The sequence below is a fragment of the Nicotiana sylvestris genome, chromosome 9 (genome assembly GCF_000393655.2).
Source record: "Nicotiana sylvestris chromosome 9, ASM39365v2, whole genome shotgun sequence".
Taxonomy (NCBI): Eukaryota; Viridiplantae; Streptophyta; class Magnoliopsida; order Solanales; family Solanaceae; genus Nicotiana; species Nicotiana sylvestris.
This window is the reverse complement of record NC_091065.1, coordinates 142,775,878-142,788,616: the sequence shown is the minus strand read 5'-3', so window position 1 is coordinate 142,788,616 and position 12,739 is coordinate 142,775,878. Positions and strand designations below refer to the sequence as shown.

General features: G+C 39.0%; 2 protein-coding genes across 2 annotated transcripts; both read right to left on the bottom strand.

Annotated features, from left to right (window-relative positions):
- Positions 1-11,718: 11,718 nt before the first annotated feature.
- On the bottom strand, positions 11,719-12,060 carry LOC138878352 (uncharacterized). The gene has a single exon (XM_070158019.1). It carries the CDS (start codon positions 12,058-12,060, stop codon positions 11,719-11,721), a length of 342 nt encoding a protein of 113 aa, XP_070014120.1.
- Positions 12,061-12,072: 12 nt separating this feature from the next.
- LOC138878351 (uncharacterized) lies at positions 12,073-12,438 on the bottom strand. The gene has a single exon (XM_070158017.1). The coding sequence runs from the start codon at positions 12,436-12,438 to the stop codon at positions 12,073-12,075; it is 366 nt and encodes a 121-aa protein (XP_070014118.1).
- Between the last annotated feature and the right edge of the window lie 301 nt (positions 12,439-12,739).

Here is a 12,739-nt window from a genome sequence, read left to right as displayed (position 1 = left end):
TCACTTATTATTTTTAGGACTAGAGCTGGGCGTGATAAATTTTTGGCGCTGTTACCGGGGAACTAATGGTGTAGTTATTGTTGTAAATATTGCTTAGTGTCAAGTTTGAACTTTTATTTTATTTTATTTTATTTTTGATTTGAGAGACATGACATCTTGAAATTCTGGGAGTTTTGATGTTGGTAATTCTACTTTTGATCTTCTTCATGCATATTGTGAAGGAAACTACCCGTGGCAGAATTATCAAAATATTTTCAAGAGCGAGTTATGTGTGATCCACATCCAATCCGCACTCATGAAAATGATCATTGGAAGAATAGTACCTAACAATAGTCAGGGTCGATTTTCACATGGAGTTTAATATGAGTGTTAGGGTGTAAACTTAACGAGAGTAAATGAAATAATTAAATTGCACTTCCAAATAAGGGATTTTATTTTCTACCTCTAAATTAACACTAACAATTATAAACTAAGGAGAAGAAACCAGAAAGCGAGTAATTATTTTTGTTGTTTTTACCAAATGGTTAAAAGGTCTAGGGTAGTGAACTTTACCTACGTGTTCGCCTAATGGGTTAAGTACGTTAACACTTGTTTTATTTTTTGGGGTGTATCATAGCTTTCAACTCTAAGTTACCCACTTAATACATCTTGCTCATAGAGTGATTTTGCCCAATTTGATTTTCTCAAGCCCAAATGGGTAGCAAGCTAAATAGTTGACATGAGCTCAAGTCGGATTTTCCTTATCTCTAATTCAAGCCCTTTAAGTAGGCTAATCAAATCATTAACTAGCCAATTTCCTAGACTAGTGCCTCTTTCTCATGTAAAGACCAAGTCAAAATGGCATGAATCAATGTTTGCAACTATTAATTCAATAATTAAAGCATAAACAAGGCTAAATAACAAACATTCAATCATAAACAAGCATTAAATTAAATACCCATAAGGTTTACACACTAGGGTTGGGTCACAACCCTAGTAAAAGTCTAACCACTCATAGTAAAAAATGAAGAAAACAAAGAAAAAATACTAATTAAACCCATAATATAAAATTAAAATGATATACTATGATGTTTTAATCCCAAAATGATCACACATTTCCTAAATGAAAAACAACAACGGCTACAGCTTCTAGAACTTCCAAACATGACCTAAAAATGTGATCTCGTCTATCTGCGGCCGTAAATTCCATGTGTGATCCGCACATTCTTTGAATCTACAAGGAACTGGATTCTGCAGCCACACAATTCGGTCTGCGGCTGCGATATATCTTCTACGATCGCACAATTTATGTGCGGTCCGCGCATTAGGCAATGCTTCAAGTCTTGGTCAGTTGCAAACTCTCTAAACTTTTTGAATTCTTGTTAGTGGGGACCATGTTTTCGGCCGCACAAATTATGTGCGGTCCGCACTTCTACTACAAGTTTTGTTGGGCTTCTTAATCAGTTCCACTGCTGCAGGGGAACTCTGCGGTCTGCACTTGCTTCTGCGGCCGTAGAAATACTTCTGCAGACCGCACTTCTTGTATGTTGTGCCCCTTCTTGCCTTATGAATTGGAACACTTCTTTTTTAGTCAGATTTCTTTATAAGAGCCCAAATTTCCAATATTTCTGCAATTTTAATGCTTTCATTAGTTTTGGGAATATAAATCAATACTTTCGGACTTGAACAAAAGTAAAAAGGTATTAATAAGTGGTCAAAATCCACACTTACCAACTTCCCCAAACTTAGGTTTTTGCTTTTCCTCAAGCAAATAGATTAGCTCCCACCTCCTCAAAGTGAAAGATCATTTTAGCGAGTCAATGGTGTATCATTCATACTCAGTTGGGACGAACAATTACCCACACTACTCATGCATTATCAACAAGATGACAAGTCAAATATTCATGCATATATAGTTCTAATGTGACATTTGAGCTTCAAGAATTGACTTTACTCATCAAGGACCCTTGTTCTATCATATAGGTCATGGTGGATTCCAAACTCTTCCTCATCTACCCTCCATTTTCCAATCTCACTTCAACAGTTAGAATTAAATCTTAATATTCATGAAAGGATCACTCTTCTCTCAAAAGAGAATATCACAAGTACGGCTTCAAGTACCATAGGCTAGACCCTCATGTCGATCATCACTAATGTAAGTTCACTCGATTCGAAATCAAGTAGGACTTCTTTCGGGTTGTAATGAGGGCTTTTAAATTAGGGTAGGATACCCTATGGGTAAGTGATTACACATTTCCTTAAGTACTCCATATTTTAATTTCTTGGCTCGCAATTATCAATTTTTAGAGGCAGTCCTTTTTTATTGGGGGCTAGAGAGACTTGACATCACTCTTTCTTTCATTTAATTCTTTTTTTCTCCGGAAAAAAAATTCTTTTTCTCCCTTAATGCTTATGTTAGGGATCATTACCTCTTTTTGAATCCATCACCCTTCCACTTATTCTCTTCTTTTTTTTGCATTTTTCTTTTTGTTCTTTTTCTTTTTGCTTTCTCTTTTCATAGAAATCATTTTTTTTTATCGTTTTGCACCTTGATACCTTTTTCAAATTCCTCATTTTTCCCCCAAACATATGCTTTAAGCCACTTATTTCATAAGAATATTAAGGAAAGTCCCGGTGCTAAGAGAGGATCACGAAAAAATGTGTAAAGGCTTATAATATGGTTATCAATTGAGAGATGCTAGAGGCTCAAAGGGGGTTGAGTAGGGATAACGACATTGGATGGAAATAAAAGCTCAAACGTGCCAAGGAAAGCCTATAATCATTTCTCAAACCAAGCAAAACTTAGAATTTCACCTTGAAGCACATTTCGGGCAAATTCTAGCCATTCGCACGGGTACTTGGACTAGCCACAAATCACCTTACCTCTCACGCAACTAGATCGTAAAAGAGGATAGAGTTGAGAGCCTACAACGACCACAATCAAGTTAAAGATCACTATGGTCCAATTAACCACTTGATGATTACCAAAGTTAACTCAAGAGTCTCAAAGTCATTAAGTAGAGACATTTTCTTTAAAAATCCTTGTTTAAAACCATAAGCACGTAGTTAAATGTGTTGATACTAACTAAAGCATGAATAACTCTTTTTCGGGAAAGACATGATTGGGCCTTTTATTCATTACTACTACTACTATTATTATTATTATCTAAACACTAAAATGGACTCATTCCCTTGAGAAGATTGTCACGCCATCCATTGTTGGGACGAGTCACCTGGTTCACACAAAAATTACTTTTGGAAAGAACTGTAGCATTAAGAAAATCAAAGGCTTATTATCTACGAAAGCATAAAAAGAAGATACTAACAAAACAAGAACTAAAGTGGAAAAATAAAGAAGCTAATGAACAGTAGCTACTAAAGATAAATAACTACAAATAAAAAAGAAAGAAAAAAGAGAATCATCAAATAATTACAGTCCAAATGTGTCAATGTATAAAATAAACTCCCCCCATCCCGAATAAAAGTAAGCATTGTCCCCAATGCTTAACAAAATAAGAGTGAAAGAAGAGAGGGTGAAGAAAACTCCCTAAGGATCCTTGGACATCTCAGTGTCCCTAGCAATATCATCTCCCACCGGATCAGCCAATTATTATCTCATCATCAAATCTAGGCGTGGCGGGAGTGGTGAACATCGCACGCACTGCCTCAGCAGTGTTGGAGGCAAGATCTGGCTCCTTAGACTGGCCAGTTAGTACAGGTGCTGAGGGACCTGGGGCAGACTGGTGCGGGTCAAGTAGCATGTCAAAAGGTAGATCCTTTGTTGTCGCAAGTCTGGCCACCTCCTTCCGGAGCTTCTCCACTGATTTCTTGCTTTCCTGGGACTTCTTCATCTTCTTCACTTCTTTTCCCAACTCCTCAATAACCAACCCGCGCAGCACCAAGATGTCCATGATCATCTTCTAGTTATCCAAAATCTTCTTGAGTGTCTTATCAATGGCAGAGGAGGCATGTGGTGCTTGTGTAGTGGACTACACTGCAACAGTACTAGATAAGTCAGACAATTTTAAAATAGCTATCTGCATCCAGTTATTGAGACTCGCCGATGTCTGGGAGACTCGCAGAGTAGATAATGGAGCTGTAGGCTTGGGCACTAGCCTCAGAGCTGGAGCAGGGGCTACCTTGGGGGCTGTGGTAGGAGCTGAGGATGATGGCGGAGGCATAGTAGCAGCACTAGAGGAGGGCTCAACAGAGGTGGTCGGAATGTCAACTATCTTAGTAAACCTCACTATCGACTCATCAAACTGGCCTGTGGTGGTAGAAGGTTGGCTCTTTTCTTTGGGCTGGTCTTATCCATTAGTGAATACCAGTCAAATGGCTTATTTGGCTTTACCTTGGTGTCAAATGATCTCAACTCTACCTTTGCATCTGTGAGGTACTTTGTGATAGTGTTGGGATAAGGGTAGCTAAGCTAGTCTGTTGTGCTATCAATTAGATGTTGGCCGACATTACGGCAGCCACATTAATTGGGTACCCACCATGATGGAAGCCACAAGAACAACCCGCAGAAAAGGCAGGTGAGTCTCGTTCTGGCACGGATCAAGTCTACTGCAAACAAAGGTCTTCCACCCCTTCGCCTCGAAACTCAAAGTGCTCTGGTGGATGGGAACCCCAACAGTAATCCATGATGGTAGTGGCTCTGGTGGTGCTAAAATCTCTGCTAGCAAAGTTCGGACTTCTTCTTTCATTACACACTTCTCTAGATACTCCTTAAGCTCTAAGTCCTCAAACCCTAAGTACGCGTTTAATGTATGCTGATCAAACCTCACCTTGAGGTTGCATACTTTGGTCACCTTTGTCCTCTTCTTGATGTGAGCAACATTAGCGTAGAACTCTCAAACGAGGTATTCTTTGGCATCCTCAACTCTCTCATTATCATGTCTAAACCACATCCAATCCTTTCTTGCTCTGAACTGCCTCAAGATCACCGGGTTGTATTTCTCCAAATCTTTCAATAAGAATTGTCTCTCAAGTGTCAACGATCTCACTTGCCACCACATACTAAAATCAGTGAAGGCGGCCAAACTAAAGAACCTATCTTCCCATATCTCCTTCTTTTCTGATCTCTCTACACCTCTCCCCATCATCGAGGATCTCTTGTGCAGTCTGTGCCTCTATGTGTGGTGTAGATGTTAGCTCAGAGGTTTGACTAGCACTCTCCAACCCCTCAAAGGTGCTATGAGATGAAGAAGACTCATCCCTGATCTAGTATCTCCCTTGTGGCCTCGACTATGTGGTTGGCTGCTCCTCCTGAACAGAGGCTGAGTTTCCCTCTAATACTTCCCTAGACAGGACATAGGAACTCACCCCGTAAAGGTCTGCACCTCTCCCTCTACCTGATGTGGCTTTCCTTTTTATGGTCTTAGGCAGGTCAAGGGGCAAGGTACCTCTGCCTCGACACCTAAAAGATTCATCTTTTCCCTTTGTAGTGTCGCCTCAACCTCATGATCAAACCATTTTCTGTATCAAAGCAAAAAAGATTGTTAGTTGTAGGTCATCATTCAGCATATTCAGGACTTAGTTAGGCAAGGGAGGAACATGGGGACACAGTGAGGATGTGATTAAAACACAGGCATACATGTATTGGGTTCTACGGTCTGCACATTTTTTATATGCGGCTGCTGAAAGGAACTGTGGTCCTTAGAATTTGGTTGTGCTGCCGGAGAAAGGAAGTGTGGTCCACACAATTTGCAAGTGCGGCCGCACTTCAGACTCTCAAAGGTCAGAGTCTCTGAAGACAGTACGATGGTCGAATTGCGGTCGCAAGAGAAATATGCAGTCCGTATATTTTAAATTGCGGCCGCAGATCCCTTGCTTCACTAAGTTTCCCAGGTTTCCTAATCTAGGTTCGCACAAACTCAAGTGCGGCCGCAGATTTTCAAAAATTACGAACATTCATATTTTTTCTAATTAGATTTTTCAATTTCTTGCACAAATAGACATGGTAACATGGTAAAAACATGAAATTTCACTAACTCAATCCCATTAGAGCATGTATTATGATTACCCAATTTAGATCTACCCCACATTGACACATGGATGAATTATAATAACATATGGCCTAAAATGAAACTAACATTGATTGAGCAAGACGGCTTCCAACATATCACTAATATTAATTGTAGCACTTGTACCATCAACAATGACATCGGTCACCAAATCCACAAAAGAACATACCTCATTGCTATTTGGTTGCCGCATGGACTTACACACATGGAATACCACTTTTTCATCACCAACTCAGAAAGTGAGTTCTCTGGCTTCAACATCATAAAGAGCCTTACTCGTAGCAATAAAAGGTCTCCCAAGAATGATTGGCACTTCATAATCAACCTCACAATCTAGATGAAAAAATCCGTTGGAAGAATGAATTTATCCACATGGACCAAAAGATCTTCAATCACACCCAATGGCCTTTTCATGATATGATTGTCCATTTGTAATCTCATAGAGATAGGTTTTGGTTGCCTAATCTCCAAAGTCTTGAAAACCAAATAGAGCATCAAATTTATACTTACCCCAAGATCACAAAGAGCTTTAGCAAACTCGGCACTTCCAATTTTACAAGGAATCATGAAAGCACCGGAATCCTCCAACTTAGGAGCCATTGAATAAACAATTTCACTCCCTTGACGAGTGACTTTGATAGTTTCAAAATTCATCAACCTCTTCTTTGTCACAAAAATTTTCATAAACTTTGCATAACCGGCATTTGTTCCAAAGCTTCGACCAATGGCACATTAATTGAAAGACTCTTTATCATTTGAATGAATTTCTTGAATTGATTCTCCCCATTTTGCTTGGAAAGTCTTTGATGGTATGAAGGTGAAGGCTTAGACGGGTTCACCTCCTCTTGAGTCTCTTCCACATTATCATCAATATCAATCTGAACTTCCTCATTAGGTTGAACAACATTGTTCGGGATCTCTTCGCCTTGTATCATTTGATCATCATCAACAACTCACCTTCAACTTGAGGTGGGTGCATTACCGCCTCTTTCACTTCTTGTGATAACTGTCATAGCATACCCCGTATTGTTACCACTATTTGGGTTTACTACCGTGTCACTTGGTAGTGCCCCCTTTGGACAAGAATTTAAAGCTTGAGAGATTTACCCCATTTGAACTTCTAGGTTGTGAATTGATGTGTTGTGCGAGGCAAGTTGGGCATCCAAATTGACATCTTTTCCATCATTTGCTTGAACATATTCTCAATACATCTTATCTCATTGTTTGAAGAACTTGACCTATGGGAAGAATAAGGAGGTGGGTTGCTCGGTTTTGATACATCGGAGGCCTTTGAAAACCCGACCACCGGTTGCCTTAATTGTTACTCCAACCACCTTGATTGTTGCCTCCCCAATTTCCTTGGTTGTTTCCACTCCAATTTTCTTGATTGTTGTTGTTATGCCAATTCCATTTATTGTTAGAATTCTAATTGCCATGATTATTTTGTGATCGCCATTGTTGTTGGTTTGGGCCTTGAAAGTTGTTTCTTTGCCCTTGAAAATTATTCATATATTGCACTGCACTTCCTCCTCTTGCTCATTATAAGAATCGTCTTGCTCAAAACCACCATCAACTTGCACATACTTCTCTACTCGAGTTTGCACTTGTGGACCCTTAGTCCTCCTCTTGTTCACCAAAACATTCCCTTCATCCATAGCATGTACTTGCTTAGGAGCTTGCACTTGACTAAGTTGAGCTTTTGCTAGTTGATTCATAGTAGTGGTCAATTCGGCAATGGATTGCCCATGGTCATGCAATTCTTTATGGAGGTGGATCATGTTTGGATCACCTTGTGGAACGTTGGCCCGAGATTGCCGAGCCGGGGATGTTTCCTCCATCTCATCTAACATTTCACGTGCCTTCGCATAAGGCATAGTCATAAAGTTCCCACAGGCTAGTTGATTCACTACATATTGATTGGTTGTGCTAATCCCACGATAAAATGTTTGGTGTATCATATTTTCCATCATATTGTTGTTGGGACATTCCTTAACCATTGTTCTATAATGCTCCCATATCTCGTGTAGCAGTTCACTCGGCTCTTGCTTGAATTCCAAGATCTCATCTCAAAGTGTAGCCATGTGCCCGAGAGAAAAAAACTTAGCAATGAACTTTTCCGCCAACTCATCCCAAGTGTGAATTGAATGGTCCGCAATCATTCCAACCAATCTAAAGCTTTCCCCCGTAAAAAGAAGGAAAAAAGCCTTAGCCTCAATGCATCCTCAGAAACATCAGTTTTCTTGCTCCCCCAACATGTATCCACAAAACCCTTCAAATGTTTATAAGCATTTTGAGTTGGTACACCGGTAAAGAAACCCTGTTGCTCAAGCAAAGTGAGCATCACAATGGTGATTTGAGTTACCTACCCTAATACGGGGTGGGACTATTGCATTGCATAACCTTCGTTGGGCAATACGCGGTATGGAGCCGCTCGTGGTGGAGGTGTGGGAGAATAGACACATTTTCATGAGGTACCCGACCTCTCCGATTGGCTTGTGGCTATTGAGGTACCTCCTCTACTTGTTCTTCCTCGCCGTCCAATTCTCCCAAAGGCAAATTTTCGAGCTTATTGTTCTCCATGGTTGTACCTAAAATTTCTTAAACAAATTAGTAACATGAAAGGGAAAGAAGATATTCCAAAAACATACTCAAATATATAGCTAAAACCCTTTTAACTCCTTGGCAATGGGCACACAAATTGATCTGCGTCCAATACGCATTCAATAGTGAGTGAAAATGATTATTGGAAGAATAGTACCCAACAAGAGTCGGGGTCAATTTCCACGGGGAGTTAATATGGATGTTAGGGTGTACACTTGATGAGAGTAAATGAAATAACTAAATTGCACTTTCAAACAAGGTATTTTATTTTCTACCTCTAAATTAACACTAGCAATTGTAAAGTAAGGAGAAGAAACTAGAAAGTGAGTAATTATTTTTGTTGTTTTTACCAAATGGTTAAAAGGCCTAGGGCAGTGACCTTTACCTAGGTGTTCGCCTAATAGTTTAAGTACATTAACACTTGTTTTATTGATTGGAGTGAATTATAGCTCTCAACTCTAAGTTACCCACTTAATACCTCTCGGTCATAGAGTGATTTTGCTCAATTTGTCTTACTCAAGCCCAAATGGGTATCAAGCTAAATAGTTGATATGAGCTCAAGTCGGGTTTGTCCTATCTCTAGTTCAAAACTTTTAATTAGGCTAATCAAATCCTTAACTTGCCCAATTTCTTGTCAACCAAGGTTTCCTAGACAAAGTCCCTCTTTCTCAAGTAAATACCAAGTCAAAAAGGCATGAATCAATGTTTGCAACCATTAAGTCTATAATTAAAGCATAAACAAGCAAAATAAAAAAAACACTCAATCATAAACAAGCATTAAATTAAATACTAATAAGGTTTACACACTAGGGTTGGGTCACAACTTTATTAAAAGTCTAGCTACTCATAGTAGAAAATGAAGAAAACAAAGAAGAAATACTAATTAAACCCAGAATATAAAATTAAAATGATAAACTATGATGTTTTAATCCCAAATTAATCACAACTTTTCTAAAATGGAAAACTACAATGGCTATAGCTGCTAGAACTTCCAAACTTGACCTAAAAATGTGATTCTTGTCTATTTATAGTGACCCAAAATTCGCTGACAAAAAATGTCCCTCGGGAGGTCCTGCAGCCGCACAATTCCATGTGCAATCCACACAATTCCATGACAGAAATGCTTATACGGACCACACTTCTTGTTTGTTGCACCCCTTCTTACCTTATGAATCAGAACACTCCTTTTTAATTGGATTTCCTCATATGAGCCCAAATTTCCAACATTCCTGCAATTTTCATGCTTTCATTAGTTTTGGGAACATAAATCAATTCTTTTGGACTATAACAAAAGTAAAAAGGTATTAATAAGTGGTCAAAAGCTACACTTATCAATATGCACCAACTCAATCTTATGTGTGGAATATGTGTCATATATGTGGTGGTCAAGATGGTTACTTTTATAGTTGTGCTTACATGTCTTATTCTCTCCCAACCATTTACTATGATGATTCTACTCTTTTTTTTAAGTTAATAGGATTAAAGAACCCAAGGATGATGACCTGAAAGAGATTAAAGATATGCTAAGGTGCCTTGTGGAAACTAATGATGAGGATTAAAGAACCCAAGGATGATGACCTGAAAGAGATTAAAGATATGCTAAGGTGCCTTGTGGAAACTAATGATGAACCACAACTACAGATACAAAGGCAAGAGGCAATTATTCGCAACTTGGAGGCTCAAGTGAGTCAAATAGTTGAAGCTTTTATGCTCAACAAGTTAATATTATGGATAGTATCCAACAACAGCGTGGATTAGAGACAAAATTTGAGGTGCCAATAGAGGGGTCCTGAGTAGAACACCAACACTCTGACCAACTAGAATTTGATGATGTGAATGTTGAAGAAATGATACTAGAGTCATGTATTGACATTGAGGATACAAATTTAGCTGACTCTAGTATAATTTGTATCGAGGAGGTTGAAAATCTTGAAGTTCAAGTATTTGAGCGTGTTGGACCTCATTCCAAACACTTCTCCAAATTATGTTCGGATTGTGAAATGAGAATTGATCCTTATGAGCATAAAAAGGAGTCAAGGAAAGAGGTAGATGAGCCTTATATGTTGAAATTTTAAGGACGTCTCGGCAAGGTGGCACTCCTCGGGCGAGAGCCAAAAAGTGCATGAGAATTTACTTAATTTTTTACTAGCAAGAATTTGTACCGCCCCAAGAGCATAATCATATGCTTGAATCAAAACTTGGGGTTCAATTCATAAGCTCGAGGTGGAGGTAGAAAATGACTCATGTCGTGGCGTGGCGTTAAATCAGGCGTTTGTTGGGAGACAACCCGACTTTATTATTTTTTATTTTTTTAATTATTGTATTATTCTGTAATGTCATTTTTTTTATTTTCTAGGATCATGGGAAGCAAAGCCATTGGAATAAATCAAAAGCAAGTGAGATGGTTAGAACTAAGTATGGGGTGCCCGCAAAAAGAACCAAGTTTGGGAGAAGTCTGAGTACCCCATGAGCTGCTAATGATTTGATTTTGGCCTACCAGGGAGTTTATTTTACCCTCTTGTATTTATTGGTGTGCATCAGCGATAATGCACAATTTTAAGCGTGGGGTGAAGAGACTATTTGGGTGATTTCCTGCTATTTTAGTTGTATTATTTTATATGTGTTGAAAAAACAACAAAAATAAAAATAATTAGGTAGAAATAATCCCTCTTGTTTTTTCTTATGGCCACGGTTCTTTTTCAAGGGATGACTCTTTGAACGGGGTAGTATTTCAGAATGTGTGAGTTTTTTTATGTCCTAACTTTTGCCTAGGCCACCTCTTTCGAGGTTTTCAGCCTAGCGGACTTATTGTTTATGTCCTAACTTTTGCCTAGGTTGCCTATTTCGAGGTTTTCAACCTAGCAAACTTTTGTTTGGGTGGGTCATACACAGTTTAGACTCATGTGATCTAGGAGTGTAGGACCAATTTAGACTCGTGCGGCAAGGAGCATAGAAACATGCAGTTTAGGCTTGTGCATCAAGGAATGTCGCAACTTCAAGGATAATACTTCTTCAAAAACTTGTCATTGATAGGGCCAATTCTTATGCCATCTGCATCAACCAACTTGTAGGCTCCACTTGGATAAGCTTCTTGCACGGTATATGACACATCCTATTTTGAAGTGAATTTCTCTACAGGTTTATTGGAAGTAATAATGGGTCTTTGTATGGCAAGAACTTGATCTCCTTCTTGAAAGGATCTTGGGCAAACTCTTTTATTGAAAGCGCAAGATAATCGAGCTTCATAACATTCAAGACTATGTTGAGCTTCCAACCTCTTCTCATCAAGTACCTCCAACTCTGCCAGTCGAAGTCGAGAATTTTCTTCATCAGTGATCCTTTCTTGAATAGCTAATCGTAATGAAGATATTTGACGCTCAAGTGGCAAAATGACTTCGACTCCATAGACAAGTGAATAAGGGGTTGCTTGTGTTGGTGTGTGTTGAGTTGTCATGTATGACCCATCCTATTTTGAAGTGAACTTCCCTACAGGTTTATGAGAAGTAATAATGGGTCTTCGTATGGCAAGAACTTGATCTTCTGCTTGAAAGGATCTTGGGCGAACTGTATTATCGAAGGCGCAAGACAATCGAGCTTGATAATATTTAAGACTCTGTTGAGCTTCCAACCTCTTCTCATCAAGTACCTCCAACTCTTCCAGTTGAAGTCGAGCATTTTCTTCATCAGTGATCCCTTCTTGAATAGCTAATCGTAATGAAGATATTTGACGCTCAAGTGGCAAAAGGACTTCGACTCCATAGACAAGTGAATAAAGGGTTGCTTGTGTTGGTGTCTGGTGAGTTGCCTTGTATGCCCACAACACTTCTTCCATACGGTCATGCCAATCTCATTTGGATTTGGAGATGACTTTCTTTAACAAGTTACACAGAATCTTGTTGAATGCCTCAGCTAGACCATTGGCAACAGCATTGTACATAGAAGAGTTATGTTTCTTGAAGCCAAAGAGATCACAAATTTTGTTCATCGATTTGTTATCAAATGGCTTGCCATTATTCTGTAGCTCAAGTAATCAATAATGGGTTGTCTCCATTCTTCCTTCTCAGCTTCTGAAATAGTGACTAGATGCTCGAGTTTATTTTCTTCACTTTCACCCTCATTTGGCAGTGGTACTA